General features: G+C 36.7%; 2 protein-coding genes across 27 annotated transcripts in view; one reads left to right on the forward strand and one right to left on the reverse strand.

Annotated features, from left to right (window-relative positions):
* The window catches only part of NSUN6 (NOP2/Sun RNA methyltransferase 6), a 23,402-nt gene extending 19,048 nt beyond the window's left edge, over positions 1-4,354 (forward strand). For 14 of the 15 annotated variants that reach the window (XM_085573078.1, XM_085573075.1, XM_085573074.1 and 11 more), the window contains one exon: positions 734-4,354. In XM_085573078.1, coding sequence (XP_085429204.1) covers positions 734-946 — 213 coding nt within the window. In that variant the 3' untranslated portion in view covers positions 947-4,354. The remainder of the gene's footprint in view (positions 1-733) is intronic. The other variant, XM_085573081.1, reaches the window with a different exon arrangement.
* The window catches only part of CACNB2 (calcium voltage-gated channel auxiliary subunit beta 2), a 245,389-nt gene continuing 230,853 nt past the window's right edge, over positions 1,441-15,976 (reverse strand). For 9 of the 12 annotated variants that reach the window (XM_021540992.4, XM_021540996.4, XM_085573068.1 and 6 more), the window contains 3 exons: positions 15,260-15,355; positions 13,824-14,009; positions 1,441-9,158 (listed from right to left, as the gene is read on the reverse strand). In XM_021540992.4, coding sequence (XP_021396667.1) covers positions 8,667-9,158; positions 13,824-14,009; positions 15,260-15,355 — 774 coding nt within the window. In that variant the 3' untranslated portion in view covers positions 1,441-8,666. The remainder of the gene's footprint in view (positions 9,159-13,823; positions 14,010-15,259; positions 15,356-15,976) is intronic. The other 3 variants (XM_021540993.4, XM_021540997.4, XM_021541000.4) reach the window with 1 other exon arrangement.

The following is a 15,976-nucleotide window of genomic DNA, read 5'->3' on the forward strand; positions in this document are numbered from 1 at the left end:
GTGAAGAATCCCAGTGTTTTAGGCTGGACATCAGGAAGAAGAAAGGGTGATGGAGTGTTGGAATGGACTAGCCAGGGAGGCAGTGGAGTCACAGTCCCTGTGGATGTTTAAGGGAAGACTGGATTGCAGTTGGTACCATGGTACAGTTCACAAGATGGTGTGATGTCATAGGTTGGACTTGATGATTTCCAAGGTGTTTTCCAACCTAGCTGTCTCTGGAATTCTACTGATGATACTTGTAATGGGCTAAGGACTCACTATTTTTGACTTAACTCATAGCTGTTAAGTCAGTATACAGAAGTGCTGAATCATTTAGAAGTGGCAACCTAAACCCTTTAAACTGGCTGTCTGGTGTTAACAACTTTCTTGGGATGTTTCAGCCCCTTGGAGTGATTAACTGTTTTAGACCTGTTTTAGGACCTGAATTGTTTTAGCACCTATCCTCAAAACATGCTCTAAACTACAGAGATAAAGTGGATGAGGGGCATCACCACCTCCTCAAAATACTTTTATATATCTTGTATAAATCTTGTATATATGTTTGAATAATATTGGTCAGATGAAGGCAAGAAAATAAGCCACATTACTTCTGGATCTTTTGGTGTGAGTGATACAAGCATAGCTTGTCCATGTTAATTGTTTGGTAGCTCTGCATATCCTCAGCAGAATACATTTAGGGTATTGAAGAGGTGTAGAGATGCAGTAATTTTTTTTTTATTTGTTACTTGAACAGGAACCTCACATTGGAGGAGAAGGCATGAAGGGAGCTGGACTATCATTTGATCAGTTGCAGCTCCTGCAGAGATTTGATCCATCTGCTGTGACATTGCGAGGAATGGATATCAATTCTTTGCAGGATTCTAGAGAAGATGACCTGATTTCTTTGGCAAATAAAGACTGTATAGGATTTTTCATTGCAAAATTTATTAAATTGAACAGTAAATAAGGATTTGGGAATGCAACCTGAAAAAATACCTCAGTAAGTCTAAGAACAGTTCAGACATGAAGTGCCTTTCTTCCTGCTGCAATGTTACCAAGCCAACTGGCTGACGGCAAGGTTGCTATGGCAGCACTAAAATCTGCCAGCTGTTCTGATGGGAAAGAGCCACAGGTTGCAGCAGAAAAGTCATGGTTGGGGGAAGGGTAGTATCATTTGTAAGTCTCCCTCTGCTTTTGTATTTACAGCAGGTCAGTGCCTGAATGACAACTATGTTCACTCATACTGCTGTCTGCGCTGGTTTCCCCTTATCTAGTGTGGCATGTCTAGGAAGGGGATGTAAGTTACTTTACAAAATTGCAAACATAAACAAATAGATGGGAACTATTACAATGAATTTTGGAAAGGGTAGTTTTCTGTGGAGATTTACCAATAGTTAGTTTCCTTAAATAGTGCTTCTCAAAACACTGCAATATTTTACAAAGAACTGTTTTATAAATTGATACTTAGAACCTCATTTCTCTTTTATTTTAATACAAGCAAGATTCTCTGTACACATAGTATATACACAAAATGCGATTAGGCTTCGTAGCATGTCTTTTATAGCAGCATGAATATATTAAACCATCTCACTCTGGGAATGTAAATAAATATTGTTTCAACATCAAACTTCCCATGCATAAACTGTATTGGTTCTGAAATAGCCTATTGGACTGGCTGACAAGTGACAGTTTTAAAATCAAACATTCGTAACAGAAGGGGCTACAGTTATATTAATATATCAAAAGACAGAAAACAATGCATAATACCATCTGAAATGTTGCAAATCACCTTTCAAACAACTAAAGATATTAACTTTTTTGGTTAGAAAGCATCACCAGCTAAAATAATGAAAATTGAAACTGGGGGAGCATGCTAATGAATGCTGCCTTAGTACATTGCTTGAAGTTTAAATAATCTAAATTTCTTAAAAGATGTTATATATATTTTAAAATTCTGCTTCAGTTCCAGTTTGAACAGTATTTTCAGTCCTGCTGGAACTGACAATAGCACTAAAGAAGGAAAGCTAAGGACAAGGAAAAACAGAAACTGACATCTGTTGTTGTTTGGAGTTTTCCTCTCACTCATCAATTTCCAGTTTTAGAAAGCATTATCTGAGAAAGTCTGTCTTTTCACACCTATTTGGTTGGATTAAAAAAAGCAATAGTTCTTTTATAATTTGTCTTTCTACTGTAAGAAGTGTATTTTATATTTGCTCACAATCAAAACAATCTATCCAATTATGTTTCTCAGTAGTCTGGTTGTATACTTATATTTTTCATAAATGTTTTGATACAGTATGTTTCCTACTGCTCTTGAATAAAAATGGAAGGTTTCTTCTGTCCTGCCAAGGTTGACAAGTACATTCTCTGTAAGACTTATCCTAGCAGGATAGGAAAATGGAATTCTTAACTAATACTTCCCTACTTTTGGTGGTCATTCCTTGTCTAAAGAAAATGTAAAGTAATATTGTTCATAAATAGTAGATGATATATCCTATTTAGAGTCATGTAAGTTCATACTGTAATCTTTCTAGTCTAAATAAGGTGAAAATAATTACCTGGGAACAAAAGGGATGAATCTTTGATTGTAGGAACGTGTTGAAATCTTTAATTCAGTGCTAGTAAAAATGCGTTTTCTTTTTTGCAGATTATAAAAATTTTGTAAACATTAATCAGCACACATAAACTATATACTGAAGTCTGTGTAGTCATATAAAGTAAGGAACTTTACCTCCAGTTCCAGTAGCAGGATTTGTGCAATGCTGAATTTGAAAGAATTAAGATTGCTGAATTTTTAGTGGAATATTTGTTGAGATGTCTCCCACTTCCTTTAGTTTTGGATGATAGGCATTTTAAGGAGGTGACCTCACTTGATAGTATTGGAGAATTTTCTTGGGGTTGGAAAGAAAATGTAACTAACATTTCATTAATTCCAGTGTAATTGCAGAACAGACTTCACCTGAAAAAAATTATGATATATGAACTTTAGCTATTAGGGTTGTTTCTACAAAAGTCAACTGCTAGCCTTAGAAGAGCACTCAGCATATGGCAGGGATTGGCCTCAGCTGCTTCCCGAGGCCCTGTCTCTGTTGGGAACGGGGGAGTGACTTAGGCAGGCAGGTGAGAACAGAAACCCAGCTAAGATTCTCCATCCCTTGAACGAGCCAGCAGCCTTTCTCTCACTACAGGTGTGGCTAAGTTAGATGACTGAAGTTGGATGGATGCCCTTTTTCTTCTTTTCCAATCTTACTGTGACTTTAGAAGTGGTAGGAATACTGTCTCATTGACAAAGTTCTGATGGATGGTGTATATATGTTTTAAACATATCATACGGTTACTTTCCTGATAATGTTTACACACAATCATTGTGCTTCACCAGTTGATGATGAAGCACAATGGAATATATTAATATATTCTTATATATACATATATGAGATATTTATATATTAAATTTAAAAAGTTATTGTCATTATAATGAAAGATTAAACCTACAAAATAGATAGATTAGGCATGCAATCAGATCTTGTCGTTAAGAAAGTCTGAAAAGTAGTTTTCTCTATTTGCAGAAATAATGATTAGTAATAGTGCCAAATCTAGGTATCTATCTTGGTCAGTATAAAGATACTAAAATAGGCAGCCTCATATATTATGAAATTATCATACAGCTTTTTCTTGTCTCAGTGTCACAGAATGCACCAGTTTTTTGGATCACAGGATTTCATATGCTTTTTAAGGAATGGGCTAGTGAAGGTGATCAATCAAGAAATGACTTTAAAATGGGTACTTTAAAATATAAAAAAACCTTGTTTTTATGTTTGTTCATGAATAAGAAGTTTATGAGCAAATGAAATTTTGTACTGCTAGAATTCATGCATTTATCTATCATGCATGATAGATAAAAATGGCAAGGATAAAGGAAGAAATGAGAATATGGATGAGTTAAAAGAACCTGCTTAATCTCTATTATATCTGATATAAACCTTTTCTGGAGCTGCGTAGGAATACATTTCTAGGGTGATAAGATATAAAAAGAAACTGTCTATAAAACTACTGTAAGCTCATATGTAATAGTTTGTTATATAAAAGTGGGGAAATAAATTACAGACAAATTGCCAAGCAATAAAATTGATTGAATAACATTTGATTAAAAACATTCACAGTAAAAATGGCATCCACATATTTTACAGATGATAGAAGAACTAAGATTTTGGTAAAAGATCTGCAATGAAGTAATAAATATAAGTAAATGTACACCAGCAATGTTATATTACACTCTGAAAAATAATTTCGCTGTTTAGACTTTGTAATAAAGTTTTTTGCAATATGCTCGATTTTTATGGATGGAATAGAATTAAAGTCAAAAACATTTGGAAAACAGCTTTCAGCCTGATGTTTTAAAGCAATCAGAGGTCAAATGAAAATACAAATCAAAATACATTTTGAAGAAGCTTTAGTAACTAACAAACACAGGAGGTGGTTTACACCAGCTCTTTTCCTTTGAACATCCATTGATTAAAAGCAGTCAGACCACTCACTTCATTCCAGCTGAGGGAATGATAATGGAGCCCATTAAAACCTTTTCAGGTGTCCTTGAATGTGAGCATGACTTTACAAACCAAGAGAGCTTAGAAATGGTAATTGCTAACAGGTTCATAAAAGACAAAGTATTAAAGGGCAGTGTATTAGATCTGGGCAGGACCGCCTGTATAGGATGAGTAACCAGGTATGCAGGGAGAAATAAAAATGGGCTTCTCCCTTTATTCAGGGTTCAGTGAGTGGAATTTCATTTCCCTATCCGCCATTTATAATAAGGGCTATAGCTAAGAGTATAAAGATTGCTGTGAAAAGAGATGCTCCACTGAAACTCTGTGGCTTTAAAACTGATCTTCATTAAATAGGTCCAGAGCCTTCTGAGAAACATTGTATTTTATTTTATTCTTTGAGAAGCAAAAACTATGGAACTCTTCAAATTCTGAAGTCTTGATGCCAGACACAGAATATGAATTCATGAGCATTCTAGAAGAATTCTTTAAATTCTGGCCAGTAATTTATAGATCAATTTAGTAAAAATAGTATTTTCAGCATATAACTCATACTGATGCTGCCTTTGTGCACAAACCTGTTTGCTTATTCCTCCCCACTGTCCTGTCCCTTAGCAGGTCTGGAGACTTTACTGTCATCTCCCTCCAGTCCCTCTGGAAGAGAATTCTTTCTTCCATGACATTTGTGTGACACTAGACAACTTAGTAATGGACTAAGGCTACTCAGCAGTGCTGTATAGCCATTTGAAAAAACACATTAAAATAAGGTTAACATCTAACATATACATGCAGATTTTGAAATGCATCCCATTCCTTCCATATACTGAAATTCTTTAGAAAAATACAGAGTTGAGCTGCCCAGACTTACATATCACTTAGCTATTTTATCTTCTTCCCTTTCCTTCTGTTTTCACTGGTTTTAGTTAATCTGAATAGAATTTTGAATGAACTTTTTAATTCTTTTGAATGTAAATGTTACAGATTGTTTTGTACCACACATCCCTAAGATCTGGAGCTCACTTGGAATTCTCCATTTCTAATTCAAAAGCCCTAAAACCAGATACAGAAGTATGAACTTACTAGTATCCTAATGCAACCAATATTAAACCTTCTAATGGCAAAACTTTGCAAAGACATTTCATCACAATAATCTTTGATATGTCCTCCACTTGGGAGTATTTTTAAAGCTTCTTATTGACATAACTCTGTTAAAGTGCTTCTCAAAGTAGTGCTCAGCAGGCAGGTGGTATTGTGCAATATATGTAATACAAGCTCACATTACAAATAATTTGTCACTATTAAAACAGAAACTGAAAAAAGTATCCCAGCTAATAAAACCTATTCAGTGAGTCTGCCTAAGACATACATGTGCTTGTTAGTATGTTATCTATACATAAATAGCAGCACTATATAAAACACAATTCTATGACCAGTTGGATTTGGATTTGTCTTTTTTTTTATGTTTGTACTCCATGAATCAATATATAGGCCATACTTAAATACTAGAGCTTGGACTATTTTCTCATTTTCTTTATTTCTCTTTATTTTCTCATTTATGTTTACACAACTGCCTATGCCATAGTTTTCATATACTACTCAGTGCTTTGAAATTCTGCCAAACATTCCTTAAAAAATACTTTAAGAAAGCTGAAAAATAAACACTCTCTGGAGCAAAAGTTAAAAAAAAACCAAAACAAAACAACAAAAAAACCCCAACAAACAAAGCAAAAAACCCCACACCCAACCAAAAACCCAACAAAGAAAAAGAACAAAATATTCAAGGTATTGAAGTGGAATCACTTAGATGACTTAGTTGTCATGAGTTGCAGGGAGCAACACCGTTTACTGCACCTGGTAAATTAGCTAAAGCCAGGATATACAGAGCAAGACAAGATAATTTTTTTCTCACTTACATGTGATCTGATATGAGTCAAACAACAGTCTTTTAATGTCATTTTTTACAGATACCCTGAAAATTCTCTTTAATCAAAAACCAGTTTATGTACTCTTCTATATCCATTTAGTAATACAACAGATCTACTTACCTATTCTGCCTTTCTCTACAAAGCCATTTAGTGATGCTTAGAAAATGATGAGAATTTTATTTCTAGAAAAATAATCTTTTTTCTTGTGTTCCCCACAGTTCATGCTTTGAGCCAAAACCTACCCTTTAATAACCACAACAGTCAGCAGCACTGGGAGGAATTGCCAGATAACTGACAGCAGAATTTCCCACTGTTAGTTTGTTGTAAAAATGCTTATAAAGCATCAGGGAGAGGGGTAGGAGAGGACGGGCAGAGAATGTTTAAGCAAGTTTCTTGGATGCCAGGCTAGGAGACTGGAGAAAGCATGCACCTGCCATATACCTTATCCATTTCACTAAAATGATATTCAAAATCAGGCAATGCTGATATTCCCAGAATTGAAATAATAAATAAAAACAACTTCCAGCTAAACTAATTATTATCACACTACAGTCTTTATATAATGTGCTATTTACAGGGAAATACAAAAAGTATTTCATTAATACAAGTACTACAAAGACTACATGTGATGCAGAACAGCTTTTACACTAGGCAAGGGTATGGAACCTGGAGTCAAAAATAATAGAGAATTTCCCCCCACTTACCAGTGCAACAGGCGTTCATTGCAAAACAGTGTTCACTCCCTTTGATTTCAATGCATTTTCTCTAGAAAGTTCCTAACAGAGTCACAGTCATTTTTCTATGCTCTCATCAGCAGCACAACAGCTTTGGTGAAGGAAAAGCAGTGAGCCGGCTGCAGAGTGGGAATGCAGAGAATTGGCAAGTGTAGAAAAAGTGGAGAAGCTACAAAAATTTATTTTCCAACAAAATAACTCTCCACAAGCTGTGTAAACTTTTCTTACTAAAACAAATACTCTAAAACACAAAGATTTTACATCTCCAGTGAAACTCACAGTAACATTTGCCTGGTTTTACTCTCCTGAAGTCTCAACAAAGAGCCAGCAGATTTATGCTTTCCCAATTACCTGGGTCAGTAAATTCTCTCATATTTCCTGAATGCAATTTGGATTTTTAAATTAAGAGAGAGAATGTAGAAATAGACTTTTTGGGCTTTTGAGTAACCTTTGTTTTCTTCAGTAGATTCTCACAGTTTGCTGCCTAACGTGCACACTCACACAAACGTCAATCCACCACCCACCCACTCACATACACACCTCCAACATGTGTGCTCTGTTTACTGACAGTAGAACAAAAATTAAGCTGTGCCCATTGCAATATTGTGACCTGGACAGAGAAGAATAATTATCATTATCTTTACCTTGACTTTAAAATGCAAAATTTGGTTTGCAAGGACAGCGTAAGGTATAAGAGTTACACCCTTTATCTCAAGCACTCATCCATATTTACAATAAGTATAAGGTTTCTGCTACAGAAGAAAAAGTATTTAGATTGAACACTGTTACAGATTTCCTAAGTGAGGCTAGTTCCAGTTGCCAGTAATTCAAAAGCAAATCTGCTGACTTGGCATTAGGACTCTAAAACAGTGTGATCAAATGTATATAGTAAGAAGGTGTCTGCAGAAATAACATTTATAAACTGTATATACAGTACACAGTACCAGTACATAGAAAATAGATTTTGACTCCATGATCCCCTGTGTGTAAGGCAAGACTGAATTCTGTCTTCATACGGAGACCACCAGAGGTACAAGCAACAGAGTGGTGCTTAAATCAATATGCAAATCAAGTGCATACAAATTAAAAATCAGAGCAGACAAAAAGTTTTAGATTTTTTTATGTGCTGATCCTGGCTTACTGAATACATGGGAAGTTATTAAACATCAAATGTACCTTTTTTTAAAAAACACTAACAACACCTCGATGGCAACAGATATTGTTCAAGTGGCAGCTACCAAAAACAGCTTGAAAAATGTCATAGTACAACATCAGGAACTCTTCAGTTGTACTACACTAATTCATATAGCACTAACCAAAAAAATAAGTATATGAATATTCTATTTCATGCTATTGCTATGCAAGCAACAGCAATACAAATCAGCATACAGAAGGATACCATATGTTCTGCAAAGAAGAACCCAAGATATTTTCAAGGGGCATTGTTACAAGACTTCAAAGAAACACAAGACTGCCAGAGGCAAAAGTTACTGACGGATGTAAACATCCCTGTTCCACTCTCCTGCATCGTTACGTTTTTTCGATATCGCTTCCCCATCCTTGTCACAATATTGGTCCCTTGATTTATGACGACTGCGCTGTTTGTTGCATTCATTGTGGTCCTGCTCGCGGTCCCTCTCCTTTGAGCGATGCCGGGACTCTCTGTGTCTGTGTTCACTGATCCCATGGGACTCGTCTCTGTGATTATGATCCCTGTGAGAATCATAGTGGTCACCGTGCTCATGTGAGTAGTCCTCCTTTGGCTCTACGTAAGCTGAATCTCTGCTGTCTTGTGTTTCTGAGTCAAAAGTTTCTTGCCTGTGAAGGCCTCTGACACCACTGCGGTGGTTGTGGTGCTGGCTGGAGGAAGAGCGGTGCTGGGATTTCTTGATGGGTTCGACCCGCGCTTCCTCTTCAATGTGGGAACCACTGCGCTCAGGGACCGAATGGTCATTCCTCTGCTCTCCTTGAGATCCCTGCTACCAGAACCAGCAGTAAGGTCATGAGGTACACATTGAAAAGTTTCCCCCAATATCAAATTCAACTAGAAAGTACCATGAAACCAATAAAATTTCAAGTACAAAATAATCCACTTTGAATCTAAACTAGGAAAGAAACCATTAGTATTCCACTTTTACTGAAAACTCAGTATTATAATACAAACAATTCTTTTTACTCTCATCAGAATTTAGGGTGGCACTTGGGTTATTCTGTGGCACTTTCTCATTTCTTGTGATGTTTTGGACTACTCCAGTTAGCAATAATTGTCACCACCCTCCAAAGAAAAAGAGAGCATGCAGAAACAGGACAAACTGCAGAGAAATTGAGAGGAAATATCATGCCAGGATAGGGCATATATAATTTGAGAGTTTACAGATGCGTGTCTGGAAACAGCTGCTATGGGAAAGTGATTTTAGAGGGCTGAGGAGGTGGATTCCAGCAAATAACCAAAGTACAAATCCTTGGCTCTTATAGAGTAAGTTTTTTTTTAAGGAAAAAAAATGCAATTGAATTTGGTATGAATAAAGTTTGTATTATGATACTAATAGTATCACTGACCTTCTGTTTTCTCAGCAATAATTTGATTTCTTCTTGGTTATGAAAAATTAAACATTGACCTCATAATTTTAAGAGCTCGAGAATACAGCCCATTGCCAAGAAAAGCAGGAGGAGAGTGATATTATCACATACAAAATTTCCTAACACACCACTGCTATTAAAGGACTGAAATAAAAATTACCAGGCAATAAACCTACTCTTCACTCGCATTAATGCTTTGAAATCACTGCAAAATGAACAAGTGGCATTATTTACCTCATTTGGGGGTTTTATTACATTAACCTGCTTTTATTGCCAAACCGCAGCTATGGACTTTTCAGGCTTAATTGCAAAAATTTTAATAGCAATATTGAAATTGAATTATGCTTCTCAAATCAGATGAAGAACGTCAAGACAAAATCATCTCTGCTGCCACAAAATTAATGTAGATTTTACCCGAGTTATACAGGCATTTGTTTGTGAGACTGTTCTCAATACCAAAGTTAGTCTTAAGTTTGACCTTCTATGTTCAGAATTGTCTAAAAATAAGGATTGCCCCCAGGGCAGTTCATGGACATATCTTCTTTCTCTCTTTCTGTTTTGTGGAAAAGAGCTAGGGGAAGGAGGAAATTTTGTCCTTCAGCCACAGATCCTGGCAGGTGGGTTTCCTAGCAACCCAAAAAGTAAAATTACAGGAAACTGGAAAGGAAAATAATCTGTATTTACTTGGAAACTTATAAAAAGCATCATATTTCAATTCAGCAATTTGGTAAATTTGACGAATCTTAATTTTCCTAGACAACATTTTATAATGTGAACATCTGAGAGACAAAATGGGTTTCTAATTTGAAACAAACTGCATAGATGAGAACAAGATAACAGGCACAGCGATCGAGTTTCTTATTTGTTCTTGCTTTTGTGATTCTCAAGATGATTCTGATTTTCCAGAAAGGATTATAATTGTAAACATGAATAAATCTGATCAAGGTGAAAGGGAATGACTCAACAGAGGTGAATTGTAAATTAAATTAAGAGAAAAGCAGAAGAATCCAAAGCAGAAACATGCCTGCTTTGCATGTGTAAACACAACTTTCATCAGTTCATCACCATGACCGGTTTTAAGGCACATAAACGTAGTGTACATGTGAAAACCTATAGTTCTCATGTAGTCAAGTACAAGTGCCTATACATAATCATGACTAATAAAATCTGTCACTGCTGTGGTTTGAGAACAAATGCAAAATTTGAACCTGCATTGGAAACACTGCTGCTCTTACAAGCTCAGATGCATCTTCTGTGCTATAATGAGCACATGTGAAGAAACACAATGAATAAATTTAGAACCAATACCTGCAATTTCAGAATAGTGTTAGGGCTGTTGGGATTTATGGGAAAATTTGTTGACACTAACTTCCATTAAATATTACAGCAACATTGAGCAGGTAAATGTCTGAGTCTAGATTAGAGTCTGCTTTTTTGGTTCATAACCAAATTCGGGCTCTGATTTGGAATAGATTCTTCAGTGCAGGAATTTTATGGCCCAATGTCATGAGGTTTTTTGTTTAAAATTAAAAATATTGAGATAATCCTATTTCAGTACTCAGTTTGTTCTTTCAAAGAAGTAGGGGTTCTTGGAAAGAAGTTTTTACAGTGTTGAAAGAGGATAGAGAAGCCTTTGTCCATTGAGTGGTTTTGCCTTGCTCCTTATTTCCAGTGGTCCCTGATCACTTGCACCCTATGTGTGTGAGGTTGCTCCAGTCCTTTTGGAGTTAGCCAACTATTTCCACACAAGTTTGTTCCGAAGCTCTCCCTCAGACAAACACAAGGTCTTTGCCTATTTAATTTCAAACTGTCCCAGGATGCCCCACACCTTCAGGCACCTCGTGCCATGCAATGCACACAGGCAGCTTCATGCTGTAAAAATGCTACTCTGGCAGCTGGCAACACACATCGCTCCTTACAATGTACACTGGGGACTTAAAAACCACAAACCCAAAATATGTTTCATGGTAAAGGGGCACTACATTGGCCCCAGGGGAGGATGACTCCAATGCTCTGCAGTGCAGACATAGCTCCCCCAGACCAAACAACTGGTGGCTTTTCCCTGTAGAGGAGTCCAGAAAAACAGCAAAGGCATAGACTTTAAATTCTCTAAATACAGGGTCTTAACACTGTTGAAAGAATGGGTTCAGCCATCATCATTAAAAAATAGACCCACTCTGTGTCAAGGCAATGACAAGCTCAGGTTTGAGATGTCAGCTGAAGATGTATCGTAGGAAAATTAAACCAAAGGAACAGAAAAGTTTCATGCTCCATAAAGGAGCCCTGCTGATTCACACTTCTGTATTAGTAGACCTACAAACAAACTTTGAAACTGCAAATACACCCACATTTTTAGTCCTTAAAATAAAAATCTGTTAGTTTGTAAGGAGACAGTACAGCATTCAGAAAAGTGTTATTAAAACTCTGCATAGTTCCTCCAGAGAATGTGGTTAATACAATGAGTATGTGAGCTATAATCCACACTCAAAAAAAAATACAAAAAACTTGAGCAAAATAATTTAGAAGTTTACAAAGCAAAGAAAGTTTATCTAGCAAGACTGCACACACAACAATACTGAATTTCATACTCAGAAATTCTTCCAGCTCACAATTTTTTCAAGGTGTTTCAGCTCTGAGGACAGAAAAAAAGGCAGAAATGAGCTATAGCTTACAATCTCTTTTCCTGAAACTGTGCTTGAAAGCAAGAGAAGGAGATGCCCTTCAAGATGCCTAACGAAATTTTTCTTATTAAAGAACAAACCTGTCAAGTCTGTGGTTTTCTAATGAGAAATAAATTATTTGACACAAAAACTTGTTTTGCAAAACCATAAAAGAAGAGCACAACTATTTGCATTTTAACTTGGGTGCAGATGTATTTTTTCCTTTGATTTTCTAAAAGGAGGTGTTTTTTTAATCCAAAGTTATGAATTCTAACTTGCGTATGTATGTAATTTATGGGCATATATTGAGTTTAGGTAGAAATTTAGATGTAGTAAGCCTTTATTTGATCTAGGACAGGTCTATTTTATCCTCCTCTGTGTACTTCTCAGCCTCAAGGAGTCACTCACTACTTATAATGAAGAGGTGAAGTAGTTTAAACACTTCATTTTATATCATGTAACACACATCCAAAGGAAAGCATTGCCTTACGCTGAACATCTCAATAAATTTTTACAAACCAAAAGTCAAAGGAGAAGAGAGGGGACATGCTATGCCCATATCAACAGGTACATCAATGCAGAGGCAGGAATAAAGCCTGCTTTTGCCAGCTCACTGGAGTGTTCTCGCTGTTCAGAACACAGAGCCTCTCTCAAGGTCTTTCTGCACAACGTGCAATGCAGCAGGACTTGGATTTGACGTAAGGGTTTGGCTTGAAGGAAGTCTGTACTTTTCACAGCAATGGCCAATGAATAAAAGAACAAAGGAAACACTGGAAGGGCCACTTTGACCTTGAGTCTTTACTAATATAATCAGTAATCCTCAACCTCTATAACTCTACAGCTTGTGGGAAGACAGGAACAGATTTCCCTCAAACATTTGTGGATCTGCCCTGTACATAACCCAGTTTGTCATGCAGGGCCTCTGGGGCCAGGATTTACCTATTAGCCATAGTGTGCCCATCAGTCAGGAAGGTACCAGAGGCTGGAATGTGCACAGTCTCAGTCTTGCTTTATTTCTCTTGTTGGATTACACATGGCCAGCTAGAAAAATGCTTGTGGCTGGTACACATATTACTGGCACAGCAGTGTCCTGAGCACAATAAAACCTGAAGTATTCCATTTCACATCAACATATGTTTTAAGTCAGGCCAGCTTAGTCCTTGGAATCAAAACCAGCCCCCTAGTCAATACACAAACACATGCTACTATGGCTACAATAGCAATAACAGTAACATGCTTGCATTTGCCTTTTATACTGAAAATGGGTGAATGTCTGCTGAAAAAGCTCTCAATCTATCACAGCTGGAAAACATATGCAGCATATTCTAGAATAAGTCTAACTCTGTGCTTTGGACGGAGAAGAAGTTGACAGAAGAAAAATAAGAGATGGCATAAAAACTGTACCTGTAAATTAATATTTGGACCCGGGCTAATAGGAAGAGTGGCTGTTGCAAGTGTGCGAGTGAGAAGCTGGTTAGGAGGATTGCTGCTAGGTGGATGTGTGGCCTTCCAGTAGGCTTCCAGATAGTCAGCAAGGTGCTCACAAGCATCTTCAAGCTGGTTCTCATCAAGAATTACATCAAACATTTCCTGATAAAGAAAAGGTTTTAGTGAGAATAATGACCAGGTAAAGGGAGATCAGCTAGAGGCATTGATCATGCTTTCCATTAATCAAAAATGAACCACATTTTTAGTACTTGTATTAAGATATTTTACCTTCTTTGTTTGTTTGTTTGTTTTTCTGAATGCAGTAGATACAAAAGATGATAATCATAACTAGCACTAATATTACACTTGGACTTCCACATAGTAATGCACAGTCAAAGAAGACAGGAAGAATTAGCTTGAACAAATCTTCAATACACAGAAAGAAGGGATAAATAGAAAGAAGGGATAAATATTGAACAATTAACTATTGAAAAAATGGGATATCAATAAAGGGATTCAGTCCCCTTGTAGAGTAACTAAGAGAAAACTAAGGTAACTAAGACCAATGACTAACAACCATAAGAATACAGATCATTCAGTTTCCAAGTGTCATACAAATATTAGGTAAGAGATTAGTCATACAGTCTAATTTTAGTCTCCTAAAGTTAGGAGGTGACTTTTATCCATTTCCTCCCTGGTCAGAAGGCAGCTTTGAGGGCCTATGCAGGTCTCCAGCATTCTTCAGTGACTTCCTGAGCACCTGAGCATTGGTTAACTGAGAAGCTTGAACTTAAATGATGAAGACATTCCCTTCACTCAGCTCTGTAACTATGGCAAATTATATCTGGAACTGAACTGGTTCTTTACCCATACACTTGGCAGCTGAGTACGCAGGCAGCAATGCATGCCAGGTTTAAAACACAGTTGGGGTGTCATCACCTCCACTTTATAGGTGGAAATTGAGAGAATTTGGTTCACTGCACATCTGAAGAAGAGCTGCAGAGCTGTCAGCTATGCAGTAGCACTCAGCTCTTTGGCAAAACCCTGACCAAGAACATTAGCACTGTTGGGCCATGTTGACAGATGCCCCAGAGGAGCTCTAAACCACCAGAGATAGAGGACAGCCACTAAGAGGGTTCATTTTTCAACCAATAATTCCCCAAGTAAAGCAAATGTTCCGTTTACTGAAGCACTGACTGTACCGGCACATATCCTAATAACTGACTGTGACTAGTACTCTTTTTCCCCTGCACCCTAAAGCAGAACCCCGAGACCTCAGGAGGTGTTCTGCAAAAAGCAGTAGTTAAATGTGGCCAGAAGAGGGCAAACATTCCCGAAAATTATGTAATTAACTTCGTGCTTGAAAAGAAAGGCACCTTTCAGAGACAAGACATAAATTAACAGTAACTCACGGGTGGACACTGTGCCAGTTTATCAGCTGCTACCATCTGAACATTAAGGTGTTTGGCCTGAGATTTCCCTCGAGATTTTATCAACCTCTGTAAAACCTGTTAAAAATAAGACATTAAAAAAAGTGAGCAGACTCAGATTTAATATACATATATAACCACTTAAAATGTTTACATTTGAAATTGCTCACATGAGCAGAGCAAATTCTTCATTTGATGACCTCAAGAACATTTTCCATGTTTCTTCATCCAGGATGTGCTAATTTTCATTTACATCCAAATATCTCCTTTCCTTTACAAAGCACTAAAAGTTCCACTCCTGTCTTTTTTCTGCTGCTTCTGGTTTTGTTTTATCATAAGTTGAATTTTTAAAATTGATTTCCTGAGTGCTCTTTCCACAAATTATTTTTTCTTATTCAAATGCCTTTGCACAAGGTCTGTGCATTTTTTTTACACACAGTGAAAGTGTATATTATCAGATGTTAAAGTTTTGCAATCAGTCTGATACTCATTCACTGAAAATCATTCTTTCATTTCCATATTAGTTTGATTTAACAAATCATGACCACTACTTATGTAATTGATACTGAAAGTGGAATTACAATGCAAAAACTCATTGGAGCTACAGCATCTTTTCCAAAATAGGTTTTGGTTAATACTAGAGGTCAAATACTTTTTTGATTATTAATGGTTCACTATCCAAAGGGAAGCAATAACTAT

The sequence above is a fragment of the Lonchura striata genome, chromosome 2 (genome assembly GCF_050655825.1).
Source record: "Lonchura striata isolate lonStrDom1 chromosome 2, ASM5065582v1, whole genome shotgun sequence".
NCBI classification, from domain to species: Eukaryota; Metazoa; Chordata; class Aves; order Passeriformes; family Estrildidae; genus Lonchura; species Lonchura striata.